Consider the following 27,516-nt stretch of genomic DNA (forward strand, 5'->3'; position numbering starts at 1 on the left):
TAGCTACATTCAAATTACTGTACATACCCAGCCATTGAACAAGCATATCTTGCTCGAGGAGAAAATACATTTGTGTAGATTTCATCTTAACACTGATTTAATTAATTTAACTTATTTAATTTTCATTTAAGATATGTATTATCACAATGAAATACATTCTCAGATGACTTTTCCTCTCTACATTTTGAAGTAAAATGCAGATCCGTTTTAAGTGGCACAAAGATTCAGTGAAGACACGTGCATGTCCATGTTCTTTTATTCACGCTGTTATAGGGGGAAAACCTACTTGAGGTGGCCATGACGGAGGCAGAGTTGGTCATTCATAAAAAGAACAAGAGCAAGAAGCAACTTTTAGAGGCGATGCCAGAGGCCGGCAGTCCTGCTGAGACCACCACTACGGAATTCGACTCTCATAAGAAACATAAACACAAAAAGAAGAAAACAAAGAGTGAGAAAGATGACTGTAGACACGTCGAGAGCCAGTGTGACACAAGAGAAGGTCGAAACAAAAAGAAAAGAAAACACGATGCAGAGAACGTAAGTGTGACACAAGAGGCTGCAGATGCTGCTGCTGCTCAGGAGAGAGAGGTGAAGAAAAAGAACAAGAAAAGGAGAATTGAAGAGCCAGACCGTCCTGGAGAGACGGCAGAAGCAGAGGCGGCACTCACAGCAGTGCAAACCAACCGTGAACCAGTCCCCCAGAAACGAGTGAAGCGCAAGGCGAAGGTCAGAAAGGCACACACACAGCCTGCTGCAGACACACACTCTCCCACAGACGCACAGCTTCACCCAGATTATGTGGCTAAAGCGCTTGTACTGGACGTTGAAGATCCCATCAGGCAGGAGATCCTAGAGTTCCTGCCTAACTTCACGTTTTGCAACACCGTCATGGTTAACGCTGTCATCAGGTACGACCTGCCCCGCTTCAGGGTATATAAGAAGCAAGGTGAGTAAGCAAGCTTTATTTTAGCCATTGGGAGTATCCAAAGCCTGCAGTGCACTGTGAAACAGGGTGATTAAGTTTACATTTTGGGGCGAATGAGTTTATCTCCATTCAGGCCATAGGGAATATGTGAGGCCTGCAGCAGTGCTATGTATACTAGTGCAGTGCCCGTAGGAATTATGCATTCTGTAGTGTTAGCAGACGTAGTGATAGGTGAAAAATTCACCCTAGTTAGTTCAGGACTCCGGAGCTGCATGAAAGTACATTTATTAGACAGACAAACAACAACAATTGCAATTGGGCTCCCCTCCCAGCCGAGGCTGACAGTGAAGCCATGATAAACTCTTCGCACCAAGTTTATATAGTCAGAAGTTTAGCTTTCAGCAGGGATGATCACGTGGTGGATTTCTCAAGTCCGAGGCTCCCTGTCTTGTAAGGATGGCAGTTTTGCACAAGGTCGGAAGAAGCACAGTTCCTTTCTTATCTCCTCTGGTCTAAACATGCTCTTGTTCATATGCAGACTTAGTGGCACCTAATATTCTAGTTACACACACAGAGAGAAAAGCCATGCTCCTGCTTTCAGAAGCACATAATTCACAGGAATATATTCAAACAAGTCACTTGATTATTATATTCTTAAGTCATTAACAGTGTTTGGAAATAATCTCTATCAATCCCTCCTTTTATCCGTTTCAATGGATAATCAAAAATTAAAATCAAAATCACAAATCATCTTTCTTAAGCATTAATGATCAATTTCAATGGATAACTTCAAAATCATCATTCTGAGCTTCATCACATGGATTTTCGGAACAGAGGTCATTAATGAGCATTGTTTCATCTACCTTAGTAAGTAATTATTAAGCAAAGTTTCCATCAGAGGCACAGGCTACGTATTTGTAAGGCAAGGTATTCGTCGTCAGCAGTTTTAATCATTCCAGCCACCATCTTCTGTATACAGGGTTCTACACAGCATGCACATGTAGCCAACACACAAAGAATACCCAAAATCAATCCCACACAAGACATCAACATTCCTTCCCATGAGGAAAACATTGTCGACAGGGCACACATAAACCAATCATGCGTGCCAGAACTCGCTTGCATTTTATTTGTAGGATCAGATCTAAGTCTTTCCCATCTCTGGTGTTGTCAGGGACATGTGTGCAATATTGGTCAGTACCAAGCATGACACAAATGCCTCCATTCTCGGCAGTGAGGATCTCAAGCACAGCCGTGTTTTGCTGTGTTACCCTGGAGTTGGCGTGTAGTTCTTCTCTGATCATTTGTAGTCCGTCTCTGGTCAGGTTTTGGAATATCATCTCAGCGTAGTAAAGGAAATTAATCCAATCTGTGTGTGCTCCGATGACGCACCAGGGGCAGGGGGTAGATGCCAGGCCATTCGCTGCTGGGTTCAAGGCCTTGTAGTCGTCTGGAATGCCCTGGGGAATGCCCAGGCTGTCGAACCCTGCTTCTCTCCTCCCTCGTATGGAATGCATTGGAACGTTCCTCAGGTACTGGTGTATCTTGGACCTGGGGGTAATCTTAAAAGGTTGTACTAACATTGTTCTAGACCAACCCACAGGCAGTGTAGCTCTTAATTCACAATTCCCACATAACCACCACATATCAGCTATGGCTATGTCCTGTACTTCAAGAAGTCTGCCATTCAAACACATCCCCGCAGTTTTACATTCAGATGAAGTATTTAACTGTATTTCTCTTCCATGATCAAGCACATATGTAATGGTTTTACATTGTGTCCAGTGTCCTAGGTGTGCATCGTTCTTTTCCCCAGGTTTTAAATAGCATTCAAACACAGCATCTTTGCTAATAATGTGTGGAGGTGGTGAAGCATTGTCTGGCATTAAAATGTGAAAAGTGATGCTGTATAGCTATCATTTATAAGCATGTTATTAGACCAACAATGTAAAATCCCACAGTCGTTACTAGGAGTCCCCCACATACTTTGGCCCACTTTGCGTAACCTCCCATGACTTTGCAGAGGAATAGACCTTTTACTCCACAATTTCCACTCGGTTCTAATCCCACAGGACAGTACTATATCTACTGCCAGCGTTTGAGACGAGAAGAATCTATACATCAACCCCCCTTTGTAGACTGGTCTTTCTGTCACTGCGGGCAATACCTGGAAACAGCAAAGAAAGATGGTCCTTACTCCTCTGCATCCGCCATCTGCAGGCTTACCCATTTACAGTGAGTCAGATGAATCCACGTGGCTTAGGGCTGGGCGATATGGACCAAAAGTCATATCTCGATATTTTCAAGCAAAATGTCGATATAAGATAAATATCGATATTTTTTGACGCAATAATAACATAGTTGCCGTTGGCACGCTCCAACTCCGCATTCTGTGCTCTCTTTTTCAGTGACGTCGCTGTGCTTGTTCTCAATCCTAAATTTGTTAAATGAATCAGTCTACCTTCATGAAAAGAATCACGCAAGTTGCTGATGTGCCTGTTATATTTGTGTGATGTCATTAACGTATCTCATCAAATTATACAGCTCTTCAGAATGTTCCAAAAAGTTCCGTTGATTATTTGATTAACACCCGCGTAAAGTGAATTGACTTGTCATTTGCAACGGTTTTTGTGCTTCACATCTTTCATAGCAAGTAGTCTGGTCAACTTGTATTGAAACTGACGGCTGACGAACTGTGTTCCTGGTAAGTGTACACTATGTAACCTTTTAGCCTATTTAAATCACATGTATGTACAATTTCCAACAAAGTGTGCGTCAACAATGTATCTATCAGTCAGGTGTCAGCCACAGATAGCCTAATTGCTAACTAACTAACATTAGCAGTGATGCTACTTAAACCGTACTATTCCTGATCAAGTTAGAGAGGAAGAGACCGACCAAGCAGCTGCACCTGCAGCAAGTTGCAAAGTTCGCAATCCTGTTGAGACAACGGGCGGTGCAGAGTGTAACCAAGATTTTCAATGAGTCGCAGCATAACCATTAACTTACGTGACGGCAGCTGCATTAAAATAGGCAAATTCATAAATCGTCCCGACCTACCGAAACTGCACGTAGCCTCGCCATAGGGATCTTTACCGTCCGTTCATTTGATATTGGGGGTAATCGGGCCTACGTGTCGTTTAGATTCGATGTAGCCTGCGAAAGCGCAGTCGCGCATGAGATGCCTGCCAGTCTTTATTCGGCCCATGACAGAAAGACGCATCTGCAACGTTTCAGTCAAAGCCACACGTTGTGTGATGTTATTTAATTGAATTAAATGTAACTTAAACATGACAGGAATCTCAATCGTAACAGAAAATTATTTTCGCGCTGTAGGGGATTTAAAAAAAGTGACGTGAGTGAGGGCGGGTCTGTGTTTGTGTGAGCCGGAGGCAGAGCGGGAGACAGAAGCAGAGTAGGAGGCGGCAGCCGCGGCTCGAAATGGCTGTTATTTGGAACAAATGTGCTGTACTTTAAACGGAAATGAAATTATATCGATGTTGACGATAGCGTCTCATTCCATATCTCGTTTTTAAAAATATCGATATACCTCAAATATCGATATACCGCCCAGCCCTAACGTGGCTCTCTCAGCTATTTTGACTGGTAGATGTTGACAGTAGCACTTGGTCTGCTCTGTCCCACTTGGGCAAGTGGAAGTGTTTTCTTTAGAGGCTGTTGATTAGGACCCAATCTCCTGGCCCAACCTTGGATTCAGCCTCACAGTGTTCCTGTGTAGGGAAGAGAAGTCTGAGAGCATTTAGTTTCAAACATCATCTTTGCCATGTATTTTCAATCTCTTTGTCTGTTTTAGCAAATGGTTTGAGAGTTTAGGCAGTGTCGATTCTTCCATACATCATTTCAAACAGTGATATCGACATGCATGCTTAATATCACTAATTTCTCTCTCTGAATTGGCTTACAATAGATCGGTTCTTTCTTTTCTACCAGTCTGGCTGACTGGAGGTTGTATGGGCAGTGATTGTCTATGGCTAGACAATATTTCTTTCTTTCGTTGGGATTTAACTCAATAAAATCTATAACTGAATGTTAAAACATCTTTCAAACTACATAATTCAATAAGAAGTAAAACAATATAAAATCAATGATGAATGATTAACTTTCTTTCTCAAAAAATAAAAACAAGAACTAAAAATAGATGCTTACTATCCCCTCTTATTGAGGCATGTTTTCACCATGGCTCAATACTGCAGCATATCTTTTAGTATTGTGTGTTTTAATTCTTCAAATGTGTATGTGTCAGATGGTTGTTGCAGTTGAAAGTGTTTTACATAAAATTAGTAAAAGCAAGCAGCAATAGCAATATCTGGAGTAAAATAATGGTCAACATCGTATCAGAACCTTATGTTCCAATAGGCTTCTTGGATTACTAAAATCATAATAAAAGAAATAAAAGTAATAAAACTTTCTGCTAGGTTAGTGGCTTTGTCTGCTTTGTGGTTTCCCAATGAAACCCTTTTGCACCTGTGTGCACAATCAGGGCAATCAGTTCCGCTGCCTGTGCGGAATAGTGTGGAAGTAGTGGCTATGTGTTCAAGGTTTGTTTGCTTGAACCATCAACAATGGTTAAATCAGCTTTTGGAATAGGCATATCTTGTAGGTCAGCTCTGGCTGCCATAGTTTTTATCTGTTTGTGCTGTACGTAAAAGTGTAGCTGGCTTAAATGTCACGCAGTGCTCAAAAGTGATATGAGGCTGTGAGAGCAAAACAAATTAAATAAAAAAAATAAGCATGTGGAACTTTCAGTGTAAGTGTCTGTTTAGTACAATAGGAGCAGAGGCCTGCACCGTCAAGGCTGCAGCCACTCCTGCTTGTAAACATTCAGACATTGCTTGGGCTACTGGATCTAGCCGTGTTGAATAATATGCCACTGGTCTCAACTTTAAGTCCCCACTTATGCATTAACACAAATATCATACAACCTTTTTCCTTTTTCCTTTTTCTTTTTTTTTTTACAGTCTACAGCTTGTACGAATGGCTTTGTCGTGTATATGCTAAGACAGTAGAACTAACCAATAGTTTCTTAATGTGATCAAATGCTTGCCTTCCCGCTTCAGGCTTTTTAATAATATCTCCAGCTGACATGGTCTGAGAATAAAGTAAACTCTGCAACATTTGTGTTTCTAATGCATGGTTAGGATTCCATTATCTACATAATTAAGTTATTTCCAGAAAATGTATAATTTATTTTTTTTGTGTCTGGCAAAGGTGCTTTTTAAAAGATAGCTTTACTTTAGTGAACCACAGCTGCTAATTTTGTGGCCTTGTTTCTGCTAAAATCTTCTTATCTGGAGAACAGCACAAGATGTTCAACAACAATTGACTGTCTCTCGAACTGTAGCTAAGTTTGAGCTCATGGCTTGTGAGAATGTAGTCTTTTGAGCCAGCACTCAGCCCCCACCCATCCTGTGTTAGTCCAATGCATCAATCTAAGTTAATATAGTTAGTGTCACAGGCTTAAATTTCTCTTTAAATCGTTTGGCCTAAACAGTGTATATTCTATACATAACATTTTGGGACAACATTATTTAATTTATTCTAAAACCCATGTATTGTTGGAACAATTGTAATGCCCATCCCACATCATATCTCTTCCTAATAAGTTTGTAGAGCATGTTTTTTAAACATAATCTGCATTTTTAATATCTCTCCCGTTTCAGACTCTTCAAAAGTAATGGGTTATGTGTATGACTGCTTTTAGATGTCTCATTCTTTTTCTGTTCTGTGCATGTTATTCTCTGGTTACTGAGGCTCTGGTTCTGCAGGCACCAAAGTCACACAAAACAAAACAAAACAAAAAATCATTGGCTCTCCTGCCACCATTAACGTAAGCTTTTCTCTGTTTGGCGCAACCAATAATGCAAAAACATTTTCAAAGCTGTGTTTACAATTTTCTTTTTGTTGTAGACATTTTAAATCCATCTCTTATTGCCATTATCATGTACGTCTTCTGATTTTGACGCACTTTTTCCCATTTCTAAGTCAATTTTTCTTCTTGTTGTAGTCATTTTATGTATTTCTCCTTAAACTGATATTGAAACCTTTTAAATTACCGTTAGTTTATTCTTCACATTAGGGTTAGTTATGTTTCTATTTTCAGACTCTCATAGTTTGTTCTTGAGATCGCAATGCTGAGTCAACCCGAGCCCGACCAGAGGTCCTCCATCTCACTCGTTTTCTGAGGAGGTTGAGGCCAGGGAATTTCCCTGGGGTGATCAGTCCCCTACTGGTTCCGGGTCAAGGCATCTCAGTAATGAGAAATCTTTAATTACATAGATTATAACTATATTTATCTGGTTTTACCCATTGTAAAAAGTTTGTCTCAACCCCACAGGAAAATAACAGACAAGTATTAGTATATTAGAGTATCTCTGACTCTTTTTCTTTATCTCTTAAAGAGACTCCTTAAAATCCAAAATCTTGTTTCCACATATGTCTGTGCATTACACAGTCAGCATTTTCTTGTATTGCCATATGTTTCATGTCCCCTTCTAACTGGGATATGTCATCAATTTTAGATCCCTTGTTTCCCATTTTTTCTTATTGTTAAAATCCGGCTAGACAGGTATGTCTCTATATGTTTCAGACTATATCCTTCTTTATAGCCCTTTTTTTCTTTTTTAACAATGCACCAAGAGGCCTACCAGAAGGCCCAACAGGAAAACAGAAAGTGAAAAGTGTGTTCCCTTCATTCAAGGCGAACAGGAATGTATACAGAAATATCCGGAGAAAATAGGCCTAGGAAGTTTTCAAATTCAGACACAAGCACTATCCTTCACATAAGGAAAATGGCATTCTTTACATATAACCTTTACCGTTTAAAACAAAACTTAACGGTACCCTTCCTTCCACCCTTCATACAAGGCAAACAACCGGAAGGTGAACAGTGCTTATATAACCATATAGCGCGCGCTATCCTTCACATAAGGCAATTGGCATACTTTACATATAACCTTTCGAACGGTACCCTTTTTTTCCCTTCAAACAAGGTGCTATCCTTCACATAAGGCAAATAGCAGGTACGTGAACAGTATTATATAACCTTAGCGCATCTCTGAATAGGAAAATTACAGACAGGAGTCTCTCTAACTCTTGCAATTCGTTCAACACACGGGGCAAACAGGAATAAATCCCTCCATGAACCTTAGTTCCCCTTTCCACCCCACGGCAAACAGGCAAAAAGTTAGTCACAAACCCCACCTGAAGACAAGTGTACGCAAAACCGAAACAACCAAGAACCACATACAAGCGTACACTTACAATAAAACAACCAATATACTCACAAACAGCTCGGAGTCCTCCCCTTATAGTCAAATTCAATTCCTTCACTCTCGGCTCTCCTCGCTGGCAGGCCCTGGCCTCCATCCAATTCAATTTGGAGGTCTTTGGAGTCTCGTACTCCTCCATACGGTTCAGGTCCTGATGATTAGACCAGCAAGGAGAGTCGAAGAGGTTGTTGGAATCCCGGACGAGCCCCCAATTATGATAGGTGAAAAATTCACCCTAGTTAGTTCAGGACTCCGGAGCTGCATGAAAGTACATTTATTAGACAGACAAACAACAACAATTGCAATTGGGCTCCCCTCCCAGCCGAGGCTGACAGTGAAGCCATGATAAACTCTTCGCACCAAGTTTATATAGTCAGAAGTTTAGCTTTCAGCAGGGATGATCACGTGGTGGATTTCTCAAGTCCGAGGCTCCCTGTCTTGCAAGGATGGCAGTTTTGCACAAGGTCGGAAGAAGCACAGTTCCTTTCTTATCTCCTCTGGTCTAAACATGCTCTTGTTCATATGCAGACTTAGTGGCACCTAATATTCTAGTTACACACACAGAGAGAAAAGCCATGCTCCTGCTTTCAGAAGCACATAATTCACAGGAATATATTCAAACAAGTCACTTGATTATTATATTCTTAAGTCATTAACAGTGTTTGGAAATAATCTCTATCACGTAGGTGTAGCTGTTGGGTAGTGTAATAATGACATCATTCACGTTGCGCGGGTCCGCCCCTCTTTCTCTGAATTACTACACTACCCATAGTGCCTACGGCAAACGATAAAATTCAAATATGTCGCAAACTATGAATTCAGAAATCTTCAAAATCAAGGATGCACATGTTCGTGACATGCGTAAGCTACATGTGAAATCTCATAACTAACGTCAGGGAGATACCAGGGTTCCCGCAGGGACCTTAAAAAGACTTAAAGTCTTGAATTTTGATATCTGTGTCTTAAAAAATTTGGCAGTATAATTTCTCCGTATCACATTCTCCTCAAAAGTTTCATTTGTCAACCACTATTATTTTGATTAAATAACTTAGCCTAAATAAAGAGTGGCGGAACTCATAATTGAGAGCGCAGCGCTTCCCCGGGTCGCAAAATGGTCCTAACACGTCACTTTGCTACAGCAGTGCAACTGCAACACAGGCACAGACCACAAGCAACAAGCCAAGCAGAAGCGCGAAAAATCTAAGAACATCTCAGCAGAACACAAGAAAGTTTGACTAACGACGTTATGTTATTTTCTAACTTTTTTACGTTAGCTTGCTACCCATTTTATGCTTGGGGTTATGGGGAAGTGGAAGATTAATGAAGCGTGGAAGGATAAGCAAGCATTTTGCCACTGGTTGAGGTAACCAGCCAGCTGCTAGCACTAGCTCTTCCAGTTACGACCGCTAAGGTGGATCTGCGCACATATTTTGGGTCCACACCAACTATGAAAGCAGCTGTTGTGGACCCTGAACACCATCGCCAAACACCAGTCCTACAATGGAAATCCAAGTAATCTGCGAACGCCAGCTGTCATTCAGGTGAAGGCATTTTCAAAAAACTTTTAAAAAGTTTTTAATATGATATTTACGGTAATGTGTGACATTGGTACACTGCAAGGGCGTTTGGCTATGTAACGTAGGCTATCCTGCTAATGTCAGACAGTTCTCTGACAGACGCCTCGCAAATCACATTCACCATTTTTGCTGGTTAGTGGTTACAATAACGGTGTTAACAGATAGTACAGTGTCTATTTCTCGGTCACTTAGGAAAAATCTAAGCGCGAAAACACAGAAAAAATTTACATAAAAGACACGGTCGTCAGCGGAGTTTAGTTGCTAATAAGTTACAGATGCAGTATCTTAAATAACCATTAAAGTGGCAGCTTGCACATTCATGACAGGTTTCTAACTTTTCCCATTATAGTTTTATGAGTTAAATCGCAGAGACTATAACATCAGCTAGATCACTAGCTATCATTAAATGCAAATTGAACCCTTCTATTTAGCAACCAGAAAACGCAACTTTAGCTGCAATTTAAGTTTAATTTCTCAAAATCAGCTCACCAATAAAAAGCAGTCTAGGACTTGTGTGGTTTTTAAATTCACATTAAAAAATCCAGGTTCCAAACATTTTCGAAGCAATTTGACCTTGAATGTGTAGTTGATCGAGTTATCATCTGCCCCGTCTTTTGATGAAATCCTTTTAGCTCTGGCATTGGTCGCCCATTATGTATTTATCACTTCACTGGATTGTAAGTCCACTTTCCAGGCTCTCGCACGCCCCCTTCAGTGAGGCAGAGGTTACGTTTGCCTCCCCTATGTGGAATGTTTATGATAAAACTGTTACCAGAGCACAAAATAGTTTACAACAGCAAAACGTTCTTCATAGATCTAGCCTCATAATTTTGCTGTCAAAGTTCACCAGTTTGATGCATTGAACTTCAAAATGTGAAACATTCTCATACTGTATATAAAATATACTCCCCGTGGATCATGCCCCAGATTCTCCTAGGGTGTTCACATTATTGTCACCTTTTTCATCACTGATGAGTTTGCACCCCTGTATTTATTGTGGAGTTGAGTTCATTGTTCATTGTTGAGTTCATTGTTTATTGCTCTACTCCCCATAACCCCAGCATAAAATGGGTAGCTAGCTAACGTAAAAAAGTTAGAAATTAACATAACAACGTTAGTCAAACTTTTTTGTGGTTGATTTTTCAAGCCTCTGTTTGGCTTGTTGTCTGTGGTCTGTGCTGTGGTGTTGTAGCGTAAGTACAGTCCACATTTTTACATTTGTTTGATAAAAAAAAAAAGTTTTTGTCTTTGCCGGTAGGTCTGTTAAATAGGCTGTGATAGGTATTACGTTTTTATTTAAATGGTCTTCAAAAGGTCTTAAAAATACTTGAATTTGACTTGAAGAAACTTGTAGGAACCCTGGATACGCCCTAGACAGACTGACTGACAGACACACACAGGGTGTCCGCGGGGTCTTAAAAAGTCTTAAAAAGTCTCAAATTACACATTTTCCATTTTAGGCCTTGAAAAGTCTAGAATATAGCGATTTTTTTGCACTATATGTCTAAAATTGAGTTGGAGTAATTTTAGACCTACGTTTCAATGCAAAATATCGACCCAAAAAAAATATTTTTTTACGTCCTTTTCCACGCCGTTCTGTTTTTTCTTTTCCTGTAATGGGCGCAGTTATGGTCCGTGTAGTTCTACATGACATGTTGCTGTTAGTGGAACGTAATAAGAAAACTACGGATGTGAAACGGAAATGTACTCTCGTCACTTGCAGTAGCAAGTATTTTGATTCCCTGTGTGCGAGCAAGGCGGGAAGTTATGAAGTAGAAGACAACTAAATGGCAGAAGAAGATGGGGAAATGCAAATTTAATGATAACTGGCTCTTGGGACCGGAATTTTCGGACTGGTTGAAACGCGTTCCCGACGACAGTGAGGCTTACTGCATTCTCTGCAAAAGAACTCTAAAACTCGTCACCCTGGGCATTAAGGCACTGGAATCGCACACAAAGTCAAGCAAGCACCAGGACTCGGAAAATGCGGCGCGACATCGCATGGTATAGCCCAGTTTTGTTCTGCAGCTAGCATAAATAATAGCTCTACCGGTAGTACTAGTTCTAGTGCTGCGTCCAGCATTCGCGAACAATTGGGCTCATCTGACACTATGGGCAAGGCTGGCAGCAAAATGGCAGAGCTCCTCTCAAAATCCAATGCTCTGAGGAGGGCTGCTAAAGACAAACTCTCCCAGCTTAAGGTTCTGGAGGATGAAATTGCCACCAAAAGTGCACAGCTTAGAAGCATGTAAAATAATGGATGTATATACAGCAGCGGAAAAAATTAAGAGACCACTTCAAAATTATCAGTTTCCATGCTAGTTTGACCAATTGTCATTTTTCTGCAAATAAATGATCTAAATGACAATATTTTTATTTGAAATTTGGTAGGAATGTTGCCAGTAGGTTATAGAATAAAACTAAAATGTACGTTTTACTTTAACACATACCAATAAATAGTAAAACCAGAGAAACTGATAATTTTGAAGTGGTCTCTTAATTTTTTCCGCGGCTGTATGTTTGTTTCATTGACAATAAATGTCAATTGACCGCAGTCTGGCTTTGTTATTTCTTTTTTTTGATACGCCGTGAAGGTCTTAAATTGAACCCATGATGGTCTAAAAAAGGTCTAAAAAAGTCTAAAATTGCACTTGTTAAAACCTGCAGACACCCTGCACACAGAGATTTCTGGATTTATAGATAGATGTTGCCCAGGATGTTTTCTCAGTGCATAGTTGCATGATTCTGGTATGATATGTTATGACATCCTGGGCCCTATCTTGCTGATCAGAAACGCAAGTAGGACGGCGCCAAACGCAATAGCTGTGTGGGCGGCTCTATGGCGCAGTTGCTATTTTAACGGCGGAAAAAAACACTTGCGTCCAGCGCAAGTGTCAAAAGGGTTGGTCCAAAGGAGGTTACTCAGCCATAGGTGTGGTTTGGGCGTAATATGCAATAAACCAATCAGAGCGTCATCTCACATTCCCTTTAAGAGCGAGGAGCGCATATTGCAAAGCGGCTTGTTATCGTAATTGCGGAATTACCGGGAGGAAGACCGTGAGGCCACCAGAACGTGTGTTACCAGAAACAATCACGGCAATATTTTCCCATGCTTGTTTGGAGAAATGGTTCTACTTTTCATTTCTCGTTTGTATTTTTTCAGTTACTAGCATTCGTTTTTTGGTGGCAACATATTTGAAATAAGTCACAAAAACATACTTTCCGATGTTTTGGGTTCACCCTCACTGAATCACTAGGTTATGTATGCATGGTAATAATATTGCACCCATCCATGCAGTTCAACCTCACGTCTTCTAAAGTCCTCTAATCTATCCTCATTTATGTCATTGACACATCCATGATTCATGGCAATGTTGTGTAAAACACTGGGGGGGCACGTAAGTGAATATGGGTGCAGTCTGTAGCGCCAAGGACGCCAGGGAACCCATACTTACCCGATTCAGCACCCTCCCGCGGCAGATGCACCCCCTCGAGGGCGCGCACCACTCGCTTGATCGGAAAGGAAAGCAGTTCGCCTAACAAACGCAGGGAAAAATACTATACTACGATTTCATTATTTGTGAAAGAGATGGAAGAGAAGAACACAAGTGATTACAGTCTTTAGAACTGTTCTAAAGAGTACAAACAACCGATGTTTTCCTTCCAAAAACCTCAGATAATAGCGAACGCAAAAGAACACCTTTTTGTTCTGTGGAAATATATAGCCTACCCCAGCCATGACTACAAAATGAATTAACTTAATTTTCCTTTGAGCAAGTTGAATGTATTTGACACGGCGTTTCACAAGACTAAATATCGAGGGGGTGCATCTGCCGCGGGTGCTGAATCGGGTACAACACTGCCATTACAATTAACCTGAATCATTTGGGTAAATGTGTACGCTAGATGTATGCCTATTTTTAAAATATCTTGGATATGGATATCACAATGATTTCCTCATGTGGTAAATACTTTATTTTCCTTGTAATTATATATGGCTTGCCAAAAAATTGGTGTAAATCTCTCGTGAAGACGACAGAAGTAAAGTGTAGCCTATAGGTCCTATACTGTGCGGGCAAGCACATGCGCCCTTAAAATAGCGTTCTGAATACGCGTTACAGACTTTAGACATTGCGCCTCTGACATTAGACCAGCTTTTTTGTGGTCAATGGTGCACGGCGTTGTTTTGAAACTGCAAAATACCACTTGCGCCAGAGAAACGCCTTCTCTGTTCCGCCCCCGCCCATGTCGACGCAAGTTCATTTCGAAGTGCGCCTCAGGAGGGTAAATCGCGCTGTGCGCCGGGTGCAAGATAGGAATGATACATGCGTCGGTGACAATGTCAATTTCGTGGGTGCAAGATAGGGCCCCCTGAGTTAAACATGTCATACTGGGTTCATGTGTCCATCATCATTTAGGTTTTTGGGTGGACTGTGTTTGAGAAGTTGAAGGACCACTGACCACTTGAGTAGGGCCAATAGTTTTCCGCGTCAAAAAAAAGCAAATTCCGTGTCACGTTTTTGGTAATTCCGTGATTCCGCGTCAAAAAAATAAAAACAGCCGTATAATGCCTTTCCGCACGTTAACTGTATGAAAAACTCTGTTGATAGTGATGTTGCCTAGCAACGCTGTTTGCGTGCGTGTGCAGCACCCTCAGTTAACATACTGTCGAGTTCAGTTTGTCGCTAAGTAGTTGACCATACTGTGCCTTATACATTTCCAATGCGTAAATCATCATTGTTCGACCTGTATGTGAGGCATTATGTGCATACTTAATGAAAGTAAGGGTTTTCATGAAGTTGCTTCTGTGATATATCGTGTATTAAATACCAAATTTTGGGCTACCTGCTCGTGCTATTAGTAGTGATTAGCATGATGCTAAGCGGAGATTTAGCTATGTTCTGTTCTTATGTTGATACGCTGTAATAAAGATGGGTTCAATCCTGTTAAGATTTCGACTGGATGAGATATGAATGAGATCCATGTTGCCTAGTGTAATGTCCACTATTATATGTATCTAGTAATATTAGTTGTGTAATTGTTATTGTGTAGCAATAACTCTGGTAATGTAATTCAGTGCAGTGCTAATTAGTCCCCATAAATTAGACTGCTTGGTAACTCAGTGAATAATACGTGCCCTTCTTAGATTGTTGTTTGACAGCCATCAACACAACAGAAGACTTAACATTTTTAGTTTTTAATGCGATTGGGAAGAGAGTGCGTGACTACCGTTGAAAAGGGGGGCGTGGCCGGAGCAGAGTTCAGCGCAGACGTGACATTTTCTGACTGCTTTGGTTCTTTAATTAATGTTTGTTCATTGTTGCGATCGTTGTTGAATTTATTTGAAAGAAATTCAGTCTTACAGGGTAAAATACAGGGGGTTTTGGGCGATTTTGATGCACAAAATTATGTTTCCGTTTGAAAAGTTGCAATTCCGTTTTCAGTGGTCCATTCCGTTTCAGATGGTCCATTCCGCGTATTCCGTCCGTTTTCCGTTTTCGCGGAAAACTATTGGCCCTACTTGAGGGATAACTTCAGTCATGTGATCCAGGGTTTTTTGGTTTACTGCTTTCCCTCTGCCCCCACCATGCCACAGGGATCCCTCTGCGAACGGGGCAGTTCACCGCGGGCGAGAACAAGCAGCTGAAACAGAACGTGAAGGACTTCCTGGACGTTTCCGGGATCGACAGCGAGTTCAAGCTTTTTAGACCCCAACGCTTCCCAGATGAGATGGTTACCATCAAAAGGCTGAAGAGGAAGTTCAACTTCGTCAGGAGTGTATGTGAGTATAGATATCAGATGTCATGTCATGTATGAGCATGAGACGTGTGAGTGACACAGGCTGAGTTTGTTCTGTGAGAGTGCCCACTGCTGGCATGCCGACATTTTTTTTTTTTGGAGATGTGATTTGTCAAATTGTATCAAGTGACTGGAACTAAGAGGTATACAACAGTCCAGCCTGCAGTGCAGCAGTGAATGGTGTCCTGTGCCTGAACAGGTGCTGGGATCCCTCGTTCCTGGGATAATATACTACAGAGAGCCAGGAGGTACTGCAACAAGGAGAATTACAAGGGGAGGTAAACACAAGCTTCTCAACAACTGGTTCTCTTTATAAAGAAATGTGCCCAGACAGACATTTTAATGTGGCCTAAGGTAACTTAAAGTTCTCCACCAGGTGAGCAGCACAGTTCAGTGTGTGTGTGTGCGCGTGTGCGTGTGCGTGTGCGTGTGTGTGCTTGTGTGCGTGTGTGAGAGCAGCATCATGTTAGGGGTATTTTCAGTGTTATGACTGTGTCCCTCATCTGCAGGTTTACAGAAGATGAGAACAAGGACTTGAAGAAACTGTATACGCAGCATGGGTCAAACTGGACGACCATATCAGACAAGATGGGCCGCAGTTGCACAGCCGTGAGGGATCGCTTTGGCGCGATGTGTGAGTGATCATATGCACACCAGAACATCCATAGTGATAAAGGTTCAGTCTGCAAATCTAATCCCATACACCTATTGTCAATTTCAGTTAATTGCTCTTCATGGCCCAATAGATGTCCTTTCAGTGTTTGCTCTGAAAAGAAATCTGATGTTTGTGAGTAATTTGTGGCAAACAGTGAATTTCAGCCATAAATCATTTCCAGGCCATCAATGCATTACTTCAGGGTTAGGCTGAAAGGGAGGGGTGTAATGTGACTAGGGTTGGGCGATGCCTCCTTATTTGGCAGAAGACGATGTTTACATTGAAACGTCGTGATGGACGATGATATTGTCTCGTCGGGGGGGGGGGGGGGGGGGGGGGTGTACACTACTCAGTCCCATTTATTTTTTTAAATGCCGTTACCAATGTTGAACAGTGACTAGCGGTGAGCTTCGTGGCTGCGGAGGCACCGACTCTTGCAGTGTCAGATTTACAAATACAGTCCCGCTCAGCAGTATTGGCACCCCTAGTGAATATGAGCAAACAGGCTATGAAAAAATATGTCTTTGCTGTTTATCCTCTTGGTCTTCCACTCAAAATATTCATAAAAATCTTACCTTTTCATTGAGGTAAAATAATTGAGAGAAAATTAGTTTTTTTTACATTAAATAAATATTATTCTTCAAAACATGTGTGCACAGGTATTGGCACCCCTTAATTAAATGTTTTGTGCAGCCTCCCTTTGCCAAGATAACAGCTCTGAGTCTTCTCCTATAATGCCTGATAAGGTTGGTGAACACATGGCACGGGATCTGACACCATTCTTACATACAGTATCTCTCCAGATCTTTCAGATTCTGAGGTCAACGCTTGTAGACTCGGCTTCAGCTCATCCCACATATTTTCTTTGGGGTTTAGGTCGGGGGACTGTGATGGCCATGGCAAAACCTTTATTCTGCGGCCGGTGAACCATTTTTGTGTTGATTTTGAGGTATGCTTCGGATCATTGTCCTGCTGGAAGGTCCAACCATGGCCCATTTTAAGCTTACTAGAGGGGGCTGTTAGGTTTTCATTTAATATCTGCTGGTATTTGATCCTAACAAGATTTCCAGTGCCTTTGGAAGAAAAACAGCCCCACAACATCAAAGATCGGCCACCATACTTCACAGTAGGTATGGGGTGCTTTTCTGTATGGCTATCTTTCTGTCTACGCCAAACCCACCTTTGTTGTTTTTGCCAAAAAGCTTTATTTTGGTCTCATCTGACCATTTAACTCAGTCCAATTGAAAGTCTGACTTCCAATTGGCAAACTGTAGGCACTATAGTTTGTAGTTGACTGACAGCAGAGGCTTTTTTCTGGCAACCCTTCAAAACAACCTGTGGTGATGAAGGTGGCGTCTGATGGTAGTTTTGGAGACTTTCTAACCCCAAGATTCAACTAATGTCTGCAATTCTCCAGCTGTGATCCTTCGGGATTATTTTGCCAGTTGAACCATCCTCCTTACGGTGCGTGGCCTCAATGTACACACACGTCGTCTTTCAGGCTGATTCTTAACATCACCTGACGCTTTAAACTTCTTTATTATTTCCATGATACTGGAAATGGGTATTTTCAACTGGTACGAGATTTTCTTGTGTCCATTTCTTGATTTGTGCAGCTCAACAACTTTTTATTGCACATCGTCACTGTGTTCTTGGGTCTTTCCCATTGTGATGAATGACTAATGGAATTTGGCCTGTGTCATCTCATATTTGTACATCAGTGGAACAGGAAGTCATGGTTAACCTCTTCAGAGTTCATAATTAAACAGGTTAATTTAAAACTGTAAAACATGACTGGAAATATACTTCAGTTAGATTTCAATTATAAGATTTTTCTAGGGGTGCCAATAATAGTGGTACACATGTTTTTGTAAAAAATATTTATTAAATCTCAATCGTTGTTTTCTCTTACAATAATTTGACTTCAATGTAAAGGTAAGATTTTTGTGAATATTTTGAGTGAAACACCAAGAGGATAAATAGCACAGACATATTTTTTCATACCCTGTTTGCTCATATTCACTAGGGGTGCCAATACTGCTGAGCGGGACTGTACATGAACCCAATAGAGGAGCTTAAATCACCACTCATTTGGTAGCTTGCACATTGACAATTGGTTGTTTTTCATATTTCATATCAGTATTCTTTACATACACATTGGTAAGGTTCATACAGTTGGCAGTTGCTAGCCTGTGATGAATTCGTTTTAATATCTGGATATATGGACTCATGAATATGAACTGTTTCATACGAAGTTGCACAGGCACCTGAGGGTTTCTACCAGTTTCCATTATAATTGTATAGTTAAATCGAGGAGACTAAAACATCAGCTAGATAACTAGCTGTCATTTCATGCAAATTGAACTCTTCCATTTAAATCGTTGAAGGTAATTTAAAGTGTCCTTAGCTAGCTAGTAAGCTAGCATAGCAGGTATTTAACCGTAACAACCAGGAAACAACTTCAGCTGGAGTTAAATTCCTAAAAATCAGCTCACCAATAAAAAGCAGTCTTAGGTTCAAAGTGATCACAACCACTTGTATGATGTTAAATGGCTTCACATAGATATGAAACAATCCTCAGATAAATTATGTGAAATCAACGGAGCAAGGGCTATTCTGATAACAATGTAATGTTAGCGAATGAGGGGTGAGAAGCTCCCCCTTGCTAATATTTAGGCCGAATCTCGATTCTTCCCCTTGCCCCTTTTGCTTTGTCTTTGTCTTAACCCTAGCACTTACAAGTGTAAGGGCCAAGGGCTGAAAACTTTCCCCTATGAAATGAGACGCCACTCGGTTTCGAGTACGTCATGCGTGACTGTATGAGCTATGAAACTAGCGATTAAAAAAAAGTTTCAATGAAGAACATGGTTGCAAATATATATGTATACAACTGTGTAGAGCACGAAACAAGACTGTCGTAATTTTTTAATTAATTATAAGCCAAAAATACTTACATGTAGTGTATGTAGCATCTAGCTAGAAAGCTACCATATAACCCAATGAAGTGGTGGCATACGCGCTAATTGTAACCTAAAACTACCGTTTGAAAGCTTCAGTTAAGACCTACAATACTATGCATCGTTCGAGTAGCACATTTCAGATCAAACCGAGTCATTATAAACATATAAAAAGTTGTGTAGATAGCTTTATTCATGTAAAATATTCCTCGCTTCAAGCAGCCATGTTTTTTTGATCATACCCGAGCTGGTTTCGCTGTGTGCTCTGGGATAGCCCTTGGAGGAGCAAGTGAGCTCCAGACCTGCCCACATGTACGCATTTTGCGTACCTGGCACGCATTTTGACATCAAAGTATGCTGGTACGAGTTGATGGTCTAAAAGTACCCATAACCAAAAACAAATATATACTGTATATATATATTTTTTTTAAGAACGCATAACGCTCAATAATGCATTGCCGGTTTTCAACGGGTTCAAACTTCACAGTCTGTCTCGAGTCACCAATGCGTATAGGCAGCTGCAGCTGCAGTAGAGCAAGAAGCAGAAGAGGAGTTTGACCAATCACAGACCCCCTGCCGTTACTATCGTTACTATCACCATCGAAATCAGAGAATACTAGGTTACTCTGCGGTCACAAGAATCAACCGCTGTCTAGGTGTCAGTTAGCGATTTTTTCATTCATGAATACTTACCTAACTCTCCCTTCCCGACCACATCTGGCCAATTCTTCAAGTGAGTACATTAAACCAAGTCAAAAATCACTGAAAGGTAAACTAACAAGTAATGTAGAGATAAGACGTTAAAAATGTATTTAATTTTTAGCCCAACGATGTTAACCATGTGGTTTTCGTGTTCGCCATCGATTTAAAATGGCAAATAAATCTAAGTGTCTTGGCTGTGTTAGAAATGGTTTGACTTTACGCTTTTTGGGTTTTTTGAAACTACTTATTTTAGACAAACTCTTGTAGTATGTTACCATGGCAGAACCACCGGATAAAATAACAAGTCCGACCGGACAAAGATGCGTCCGGGAGCTCCAAGCCAAAAACTCAACTCTGCCACCTTGTGGACACAGGAGGGAATTACAAGTGAAAGAATGCGTTTCAGACGGACAGACCGACCGACCGACGGACGGACATACCCTCTTAGAGATGCCGGACGCATCTAAAAAGATCGCAAAAAAAATCATTGATAGTTACCGGGAGAGATGGCCATGACTCCGCTCTTTTCAGACATCCCCACCATGCTTTCTGCACAGTGTGCAATGTCATTATTGACATCAGTCACCAAGGAGCAACAGGTAACGAACACAGTAAGATGCATATTATCAGAAAATCATAGGCCTATCTGTCAAGTTCATGCTAGAGGTCCGCGGCAGCCTTCTACGTACAGTGTCCACACATGCTTACGCACAGCTGTTGTCATGTCACAGTGTAAAAGGCTGTATGTTTTAACTCATAAATGAATAACAATAGGCTAATGATAATAGCAGACATCCAAAGTCTCCCGGAAGTTCCGGGAGTCTCCCGCATATTGATAACCACTCCCTGATGCCCGCAAATGACTTAAAATCTCCCGGAATCTAGAGCGACCGACGTACTCCAAACCGTGTTAGCATCTGTGTAGCGCGCGCACGAGGGAGAGGGACCTGGAGACTGTGCGTGTGTGAGGCAGTGTGGGTGTGTGCCTCAGGAGCATCCTGATTGGCCTGTTTCGGTAAGTCAACCAATCCATTTTTAGTGTGGGCGGCCTTTTATCTCTTCTCCCGGACCGAATTAATCAGTTCAGTGTATCTAGGAACAGGGGCACCATGACACAGGGAAAGTGCCCCCCCCCCCCCCCCAAAAGAAAATATAAGACATTTTACAACAGACTATACAAAGGTATACCCCTGTCTTATAAAATTAAATCACAATGACAGTCTTGCATGCTGTACTATCTGTAACAGTGATTTCAGCATTGCCCATGGTGGGTTAAATTACTGTAATAGACATGTTGAGGTAAGTTCAACAAGTTTCATTTCATGTGCATATTATTCATGCCGGCTTGTTGCCAGGGTGACATGAAAACAACAAGCTCCTTAAACTTGTTTAAAGTTGCAATGGAATACAAATAAATACAATGTAATTGGGCTTGCATTCGAACATCAGACATGGGGAGAAAAAAGAATGATGAATCATGACACTTGATAGGTATGAGGTAGGGAAAAAATACAACATGACCATTGTTGGAGAAGTTTCTTAAGTAGCCTAGAGTGAAATAACATCCCAGAGGAAATATAATAGGCCTGCTGTGGAGAGAAATGTCTCACCAGGCTACAAATTTGTTGTCACAGTTATCACTTATAAATGTTATCACAGTCTTTTTTTTTTTTTCATTAGGCCTTCTAAAGTGGTTCAGAACTGCATTATTTATTAGCTCAGAATGTCGTCGATTGGTTCAAACATGCAACAACAGCATTATAACTAATAAAATGAAGGCCACAAAATCGCGTCGCACCGCACTGCGCCACACCGGGGTGGTACTCAAACACATTTTCCAATGTTAGCAGGTCTGGAGCTCTCCGATCATCTTAAAAACGAGGGCTACACGGCACTCAATCTTAGCCCTTGATCTTGATCAAATTGGGTATTGAGACACCACTAGCTCTCACATGAACGCGCAAATTCAAGGGTAAGGGGTAAGATAAGGGGTAAGGGGAAGTATTGAGATTGGGCCTTAGTCTCCGCTGTTTGTTCAAAGCCAAATATATCCTCGTGGTTCCAAATAGCAATTTAGCTTTGAATGTGAGTAGTTGATCGAGCTATCTTCTGTCCCTTCGTGTCTATTCTATTTTGTAGCCATTGCACTGAAGTTAATGCTTTCGCTAAAGTTGAACGTCATATTTCTGTTGACATGAGCAAGTTTCCCGACGCAGGAGCAGGCTTAGTTAACGTGAATAACATGAAATGTTTGACGTGGGAAAAACGAAGAAAAGCTGTAACCTAGACATAATACCATAATAATAAATTGTATAAGAATAAGCCCATTAGGCATATTGTAGCAGTAGCCTATTTCATTTTCATGCCTGACTTCAATTCATATGGGGGGGGGGCGTGGCATCACGATGGTTACCATCCATCGTGAAGGTGGATCAAAAATGACGATGGACTATGATATCGTCCATCGGCACAACCCTAAATGTGACTGGCGGTTAAGCTTAAATATTAATAACCATTTTCCAGAATTGTGGACTGTACCTTTAAGCTAATTGTGTGATTGGCAGCCAGCTAGATTGACAGTACATAAACTGAAAGACACAGGGTAGGTAGACATTAAAACTAATGCATGACGAATGAGGTCTGTGAATACTGACCCAGTCTTGTTTTATGCTTTGACACTTTCTCTCCCTTAGCTGAGAATCATGGGGCATGGTCAGAGCCAGAGTTGAAGGTCCTCCTGACGTGTTTACACCAGCAGCTGCTGAAGAAGGCTGAGCCTGGAGGAGAGGGGGGTGACAGGTCTGCGGTCATCCAGAAGATGGACTTGTGTAACAAACTGCCCTGGATTCGTGTGGCCAAGCAGGTCAAGACTCGCAGCTGGATGCAGTGCAGGTCGAAGTGGTGAGAGCTCATGTGACAGTCACATCAAATTGTCAGTTCAGGTACATTTTTCTCTGACCGGCTGAATAATCCATCAGAACATAGACAACACTAGCAGGGAAGAGTTTTCCTTCAACACAGAGACCATATGCAGATCCTGCTTCTGTTTGTCACAGCTTTGATCTGCCAGCCTCTGTCTGGTAGGCAAAGACAGATAACCACTAACTCTCATCCAAATGGCAACTTCCTTAAGCCTCTCTTCTCAAGCTTCACCTGTCTCTCTCTAACTTCACTCTGTTATCGAAACAGCTGCTTTAAGTAATACTCAAGATTAGATTTTCTATTGAAATATCTCCGTCTGAACATTCAAGAAATCCCACTTGTGTGAGAATCTCCTGTGATCTCCTTATTTCGGAAGTTAACCCAGTTTCTGTGTGCCCCGACCAGGATCAATGAAATGGCTGTGGAGGAATCTTCAGACATAGACTGGGATGACCTCACTCATCTCTTTGGGTAAGATAGATAGATAGATAGATAGATAAAGTGTTATTAATCCCGTGAGGGAAATTCAGTTATCAAAGCAGCAAGGTAGTAGGAATAGGATTCAAATATATACATAAACTATTTTTTTATTTTAATGAATACAAATTTGAAATGAAATAAATAGACAACATAGTGCAGTGTACATTACATAAAACTAAATGTTTGGTTGTGTTGGTTGTGGGGCCATGTAAGGGGCTCATGTTAGCAAGTACATGCAGACATGAGAATCACTCACCTTTCAGCGAAATTCGCCGTTTTGAAAACAAAATAGGTGACCTACGTGAATCGTGTAGATTCGATGAGTTTTGTTTTTGTGTGTGTGGGGGGGGGCATATTCAGTGGCGGCAGGCGTCAGTGTTGCCAGATTGTAAATAAGGCTCCAAATGATCGTATTTGGAGGATAATATCTGTCAACACTGGGAAAGTTTGACCAATGACAATTCTGCCTACAGTCAGAGCTCGCGCAAGAAGGTGGAACGTAAGTCTTAGATACAGTTTCCAAACGTGTAAAGACGTAACTAATTGGCAAAATCCCGGACAATTTTGGAATCCCTGCTGGACGCATTTTTTGTGTGTGACCGTAATGTAAGCATATACAACGTTAAAACACGTGTTCGGTAACTTAACGAGATAATTCATTTCAAGGGGTATAACATTCAGATACATTTGTATAAAAAAGTTAGCAAGCATATGATGTGATTAGCCTGGTTACGAGACGGCTACGGTGTGAATAACTGGAGTACTGAATAACTGAGTAAGCTCATTTAGCTACATTAACTCAAACGCCACGGAGACTCCCTGTTCTAACTTTGAATCGCTCTGTTGGGGCAAAGTGACCATTGCAAAGGTGTTTGACTACAGACTGTTAACGTAGCAAATAATTCCTACTATTGCAGCCAGTCAACCTACAAGCCTTGCAGGTATAAAACAAATCTTGACGTCAGATGACGATTTTCAGTCTCGTTACCATAAACAAGACCCTGAGCACTGACATGATAAGCAATTTGGTGAAAGGTGAGCTCTGCTCAAAAAGGCCAAGTCGCCAAGCTATGAGGCAAAGCAGTCAAGAGCAAGTGCCACTGGAAGTAGAAGTAGTAGATTGATACTTTAATAGGAGCTTAACATATATTTAAATATATATATATATATATATATATATATATATCCAGTTATTCAACATAATAAATCAGCGGCGAAAAAAACAATAGAATCATATTTTCTTGACAAGAATTCCATAAATGAAAAGAGATCCTTACATTTTGCATCATTTAGTACTTCTAAAGAATATATGATTGTATTGTTTTTTTCGCCGCTGATTTATTATGTTGAATAACTGGAGGATGCGAGTGCATGGAAATATTAACGCGAAGGGCCTTGCCAATAAAATGTATTGAAATCTGAATTACATAACATTGTATTGGCTGTCAATCATGGATGGAAGAGTAGACAAGTTAAGTTACGGCATCTCTCGTGGGGGCTATGCATTAAGCCTTTTGTGGTGCCCTTACCACATTGTGCCTCATATACTGTAAATGATAGACCCAGTGACAGGCTGGCATGAAATGGCTTGCATAATACTAAGTAAGGAGGCCAAAATAATTTTTTACTCATGGCTGAAGCTAAGTTTCTCCAGATCTCCCCAGGTTGGAAAAAAAGCATCTCAAACTGCATCAGATTGACGCTTTAAAATATGGAATATTAAAATTTTACTTACGGGGGGGCACACCCCGGACCCCCCTAGAGGGGTAATATCCTCCTCACCTTTTTCACCCCTGACCCGTTTTCATGCCTGTACATGGGAGACGGACAAGTACAACGCTTCTGTTCTTGAGTGCTGATTACTTCCTGTTCTGCTAAGGTCATAATCAATATGAGTTGGCCTATTGGCATTGAAACAACTGTTTGACCTGGCTGCTAGACACAAGAATAGTGTATTAGTGTGATATTTAAGTGAATTGTGTGTAAGTGTGATATTTAAGTGAGTCGTGTGATATTTGAGTGATTGTGTGTTAGTGTGATATTTGAGTGAGTTGTGTGTTAGTGTGATATTTTATTGATTGTGTGTTAGTGTGATATTTGAGTGATTGTGTGTTAGTGTGATATTTGAGTGAGTTCTGTGATATTTGAGTGATTGTGTGTTAGTGTGATATTTGAGTGATTGTGTGTTAGTGTGATATTTGAGTGAGTAGTGTGATATTTGAGTGAGTTGTGTGTTAGTGTGATATTTAAGTGAATCGTTTGTTAGTTTTTTATTTGAGTGAGTTGTGTGTGAGTGTGATGTTGAGTGAAAGTTTCCTGTGATTTCTCTATGAAGCAACAGCATACCTGCCTTCCTCCAAATGAAATTCCACCGGCTGAAGGTGACCAATGTACCAGAGTGGAACAGGAAGTCTTTCTGTGGTGAGTACTGACCCCTGCTGGTTTCATGTATCTCTCTCGGTCATGTTTAATACTATAGTCTGTTTTCTGGTGGAGTTTGCAAAAGTGACCTTGGGTTTGAGAAAAGCACTACATCACGAAAAACAACAATTTCACAATGTCTTCCCTTCTCCTCTGCTTCTCCTCTTCTGTCTTGCTCTTCTTCCTCTGCCGCATTGTCTCTCTCTCTGTCCCCTTCTCTAACCTCCCTCTGTCTCTGATGGCATTGTCTCTCTGTCTGTCCCCTTCTCTAACCTCCCTCTGTCTCTGATGGCATTGTCTCTCTCTCTGTCCCCTTCTCTAACCTCCCTCTGTCTCTGATGGCATTGTCTCTCTCTCTGTCCCCTTCTCTAACCTCCCTCTGTCTCTGATGGCATTGTCTCTCTCTCTGTCCCCTTCTCTAACCTCCCTCTGTCTCTGATGGCATTGTCTCTCTGTCTGTCCCCTTCTCTAACCTCCCTCTGTCTCTGATGGCATTGTTTCTCTGTCTGTCCCCTTCTCTAACCTCCCTCGGTCTCTGATGGCAGACATCATTGATTTCCTGTACGAGAAGACCCTGCCTATGCTGGAGGAGGAGCTGAAGGTTTGTGAGGATGATGAAGAGCCCACAGAGCAGCGAGACTCTTACAAGCTGTCAAAGATCTTCCCTGACCTCTGAACCACCCCAACACCACCCCTGCTCACCACCATAGAGACTCTTCCAAGCTGTCAGAGATCTTCCCTGACCTCTGAACCACCCCAACGCCACCCCTGCTCATCACCATAGAGACTCTTCCAAGCTGTCAGAGATCTTCCCTGACCTCTGAACCACACCAACGCTACCCCCACTCACCACCACCAGATGGACTCTTCCAAGCTGTCAGAGATCTTCCCTGACCTCTGAACCACCCCAACGCCACCCCCACTCACCACCACCAGATGGACTCTTCCAAGCTGTCAGAGATCTTCCCTGACCTCTGAACTACCCCAACACCACCCCTACTCATCACCATAGAGACTCTTCCCCAACCTCTGAACCACCCCAACACCACCCCTTCTCATCACCATAGAGACTCTTCCAAACTGTCAGAGATCTTCCCTGACACCTGAACCACCCCAACGCCCCCCCTGCTCATCACCATAGAGACTCTTCCAAGCTGTCAGAGATCTTCCCCAACCTCTGAACCACCCCAACGCCCCCCCTGCTCATCACCATAGAGACTCTTCCAAGCTGTAAGAGATCTTCCCCAACCTCTGAACCACCCCAACACCACCCCTGCTCATCACCAGAGGGAAGGGTCACTCTTACATCTTTCAGAGATCTTCTCCAAACACTGACAATGCCCCAAACTCTTTTCTCGCCTAGAGACTATTTGTTTAATTTTTTCTTGTCATGTTCCGGGTTGTTCGAATCTTATTTTTCCGCACTGTTTTGTGCGTTATTAGGATTATGACTGAGATTGCTTACTCTGATTTCCCCAATATGCTCAAAGCAGATCTGTTAGCCACGCAGATTTTCATTATCCAAGCAATTATATTAGCGGCAACTGTATAGATTTGTCATACAAATATAAAAATGGCCCCAACAGATGGATAAAGAGAAGTTGTTTGAGAAGTTTGAAACGCCAGTGACTCTTTATATCTGAATTAACATTTATTTGCTCAGGCCTTTTTCCAAAGAAATTCATATGTTATATTTTCAGGAATTTCAAAGAATGAAGAAAATATCAGCTTCGTAATGTTTAACTGCATCTGATTATGTATTTTTATGCACTTTATAAATTCAATAGTA

The 27,516-nt window shown here is 41.4% G+C and overlaps 1 protein-coding gene across 1 annotated transcript; it reads left to right on the forward strand.

Annotated features, from left to right (window-relative positions):
• Window positions 1–297: 297 nt before the first annotated feature.
• On the forward strand, window positions 298–26,555 carry LOC308367915 (transcription termination factor 1-like; the record flags this gene model as incomplete). Its single annotated transcript, XM_080841918.1, has 8 exons — window positions 298–946; window positions 15,388–15,573; window positions 15,790–15,868; window positions 16,100–16,224; window positions 22,598–22,805; window positions 23,232–23,297; window positions 25,642–25,727; window positions 26,273–26,555. The coding sequence occupies 8 exons, from the start codon at window positions 298–300 to the stop codon at window positions 26,401–26,403; spliced, it is 1,530 nt and encodes a 509-aa protein (XP_080698044.1). The 3' UTR covers window positions 26,404–26,555.
• Window positions 26,556–27,516: the final 961 nt, after the last annotated feature.

This window comes from Sprattus sprattus, assembly GCF_963457725.1.
Source record: "Sprattus sprattus genome assembly, chromosome: 7".
NCBI classification, from domain to species: domain Eukaryota; kingdom Metazoa; phylum Chordata; class Actinopteri; order Clupeiformes; family Clupeidae; genus Sprattus; species Sprattus sprattus.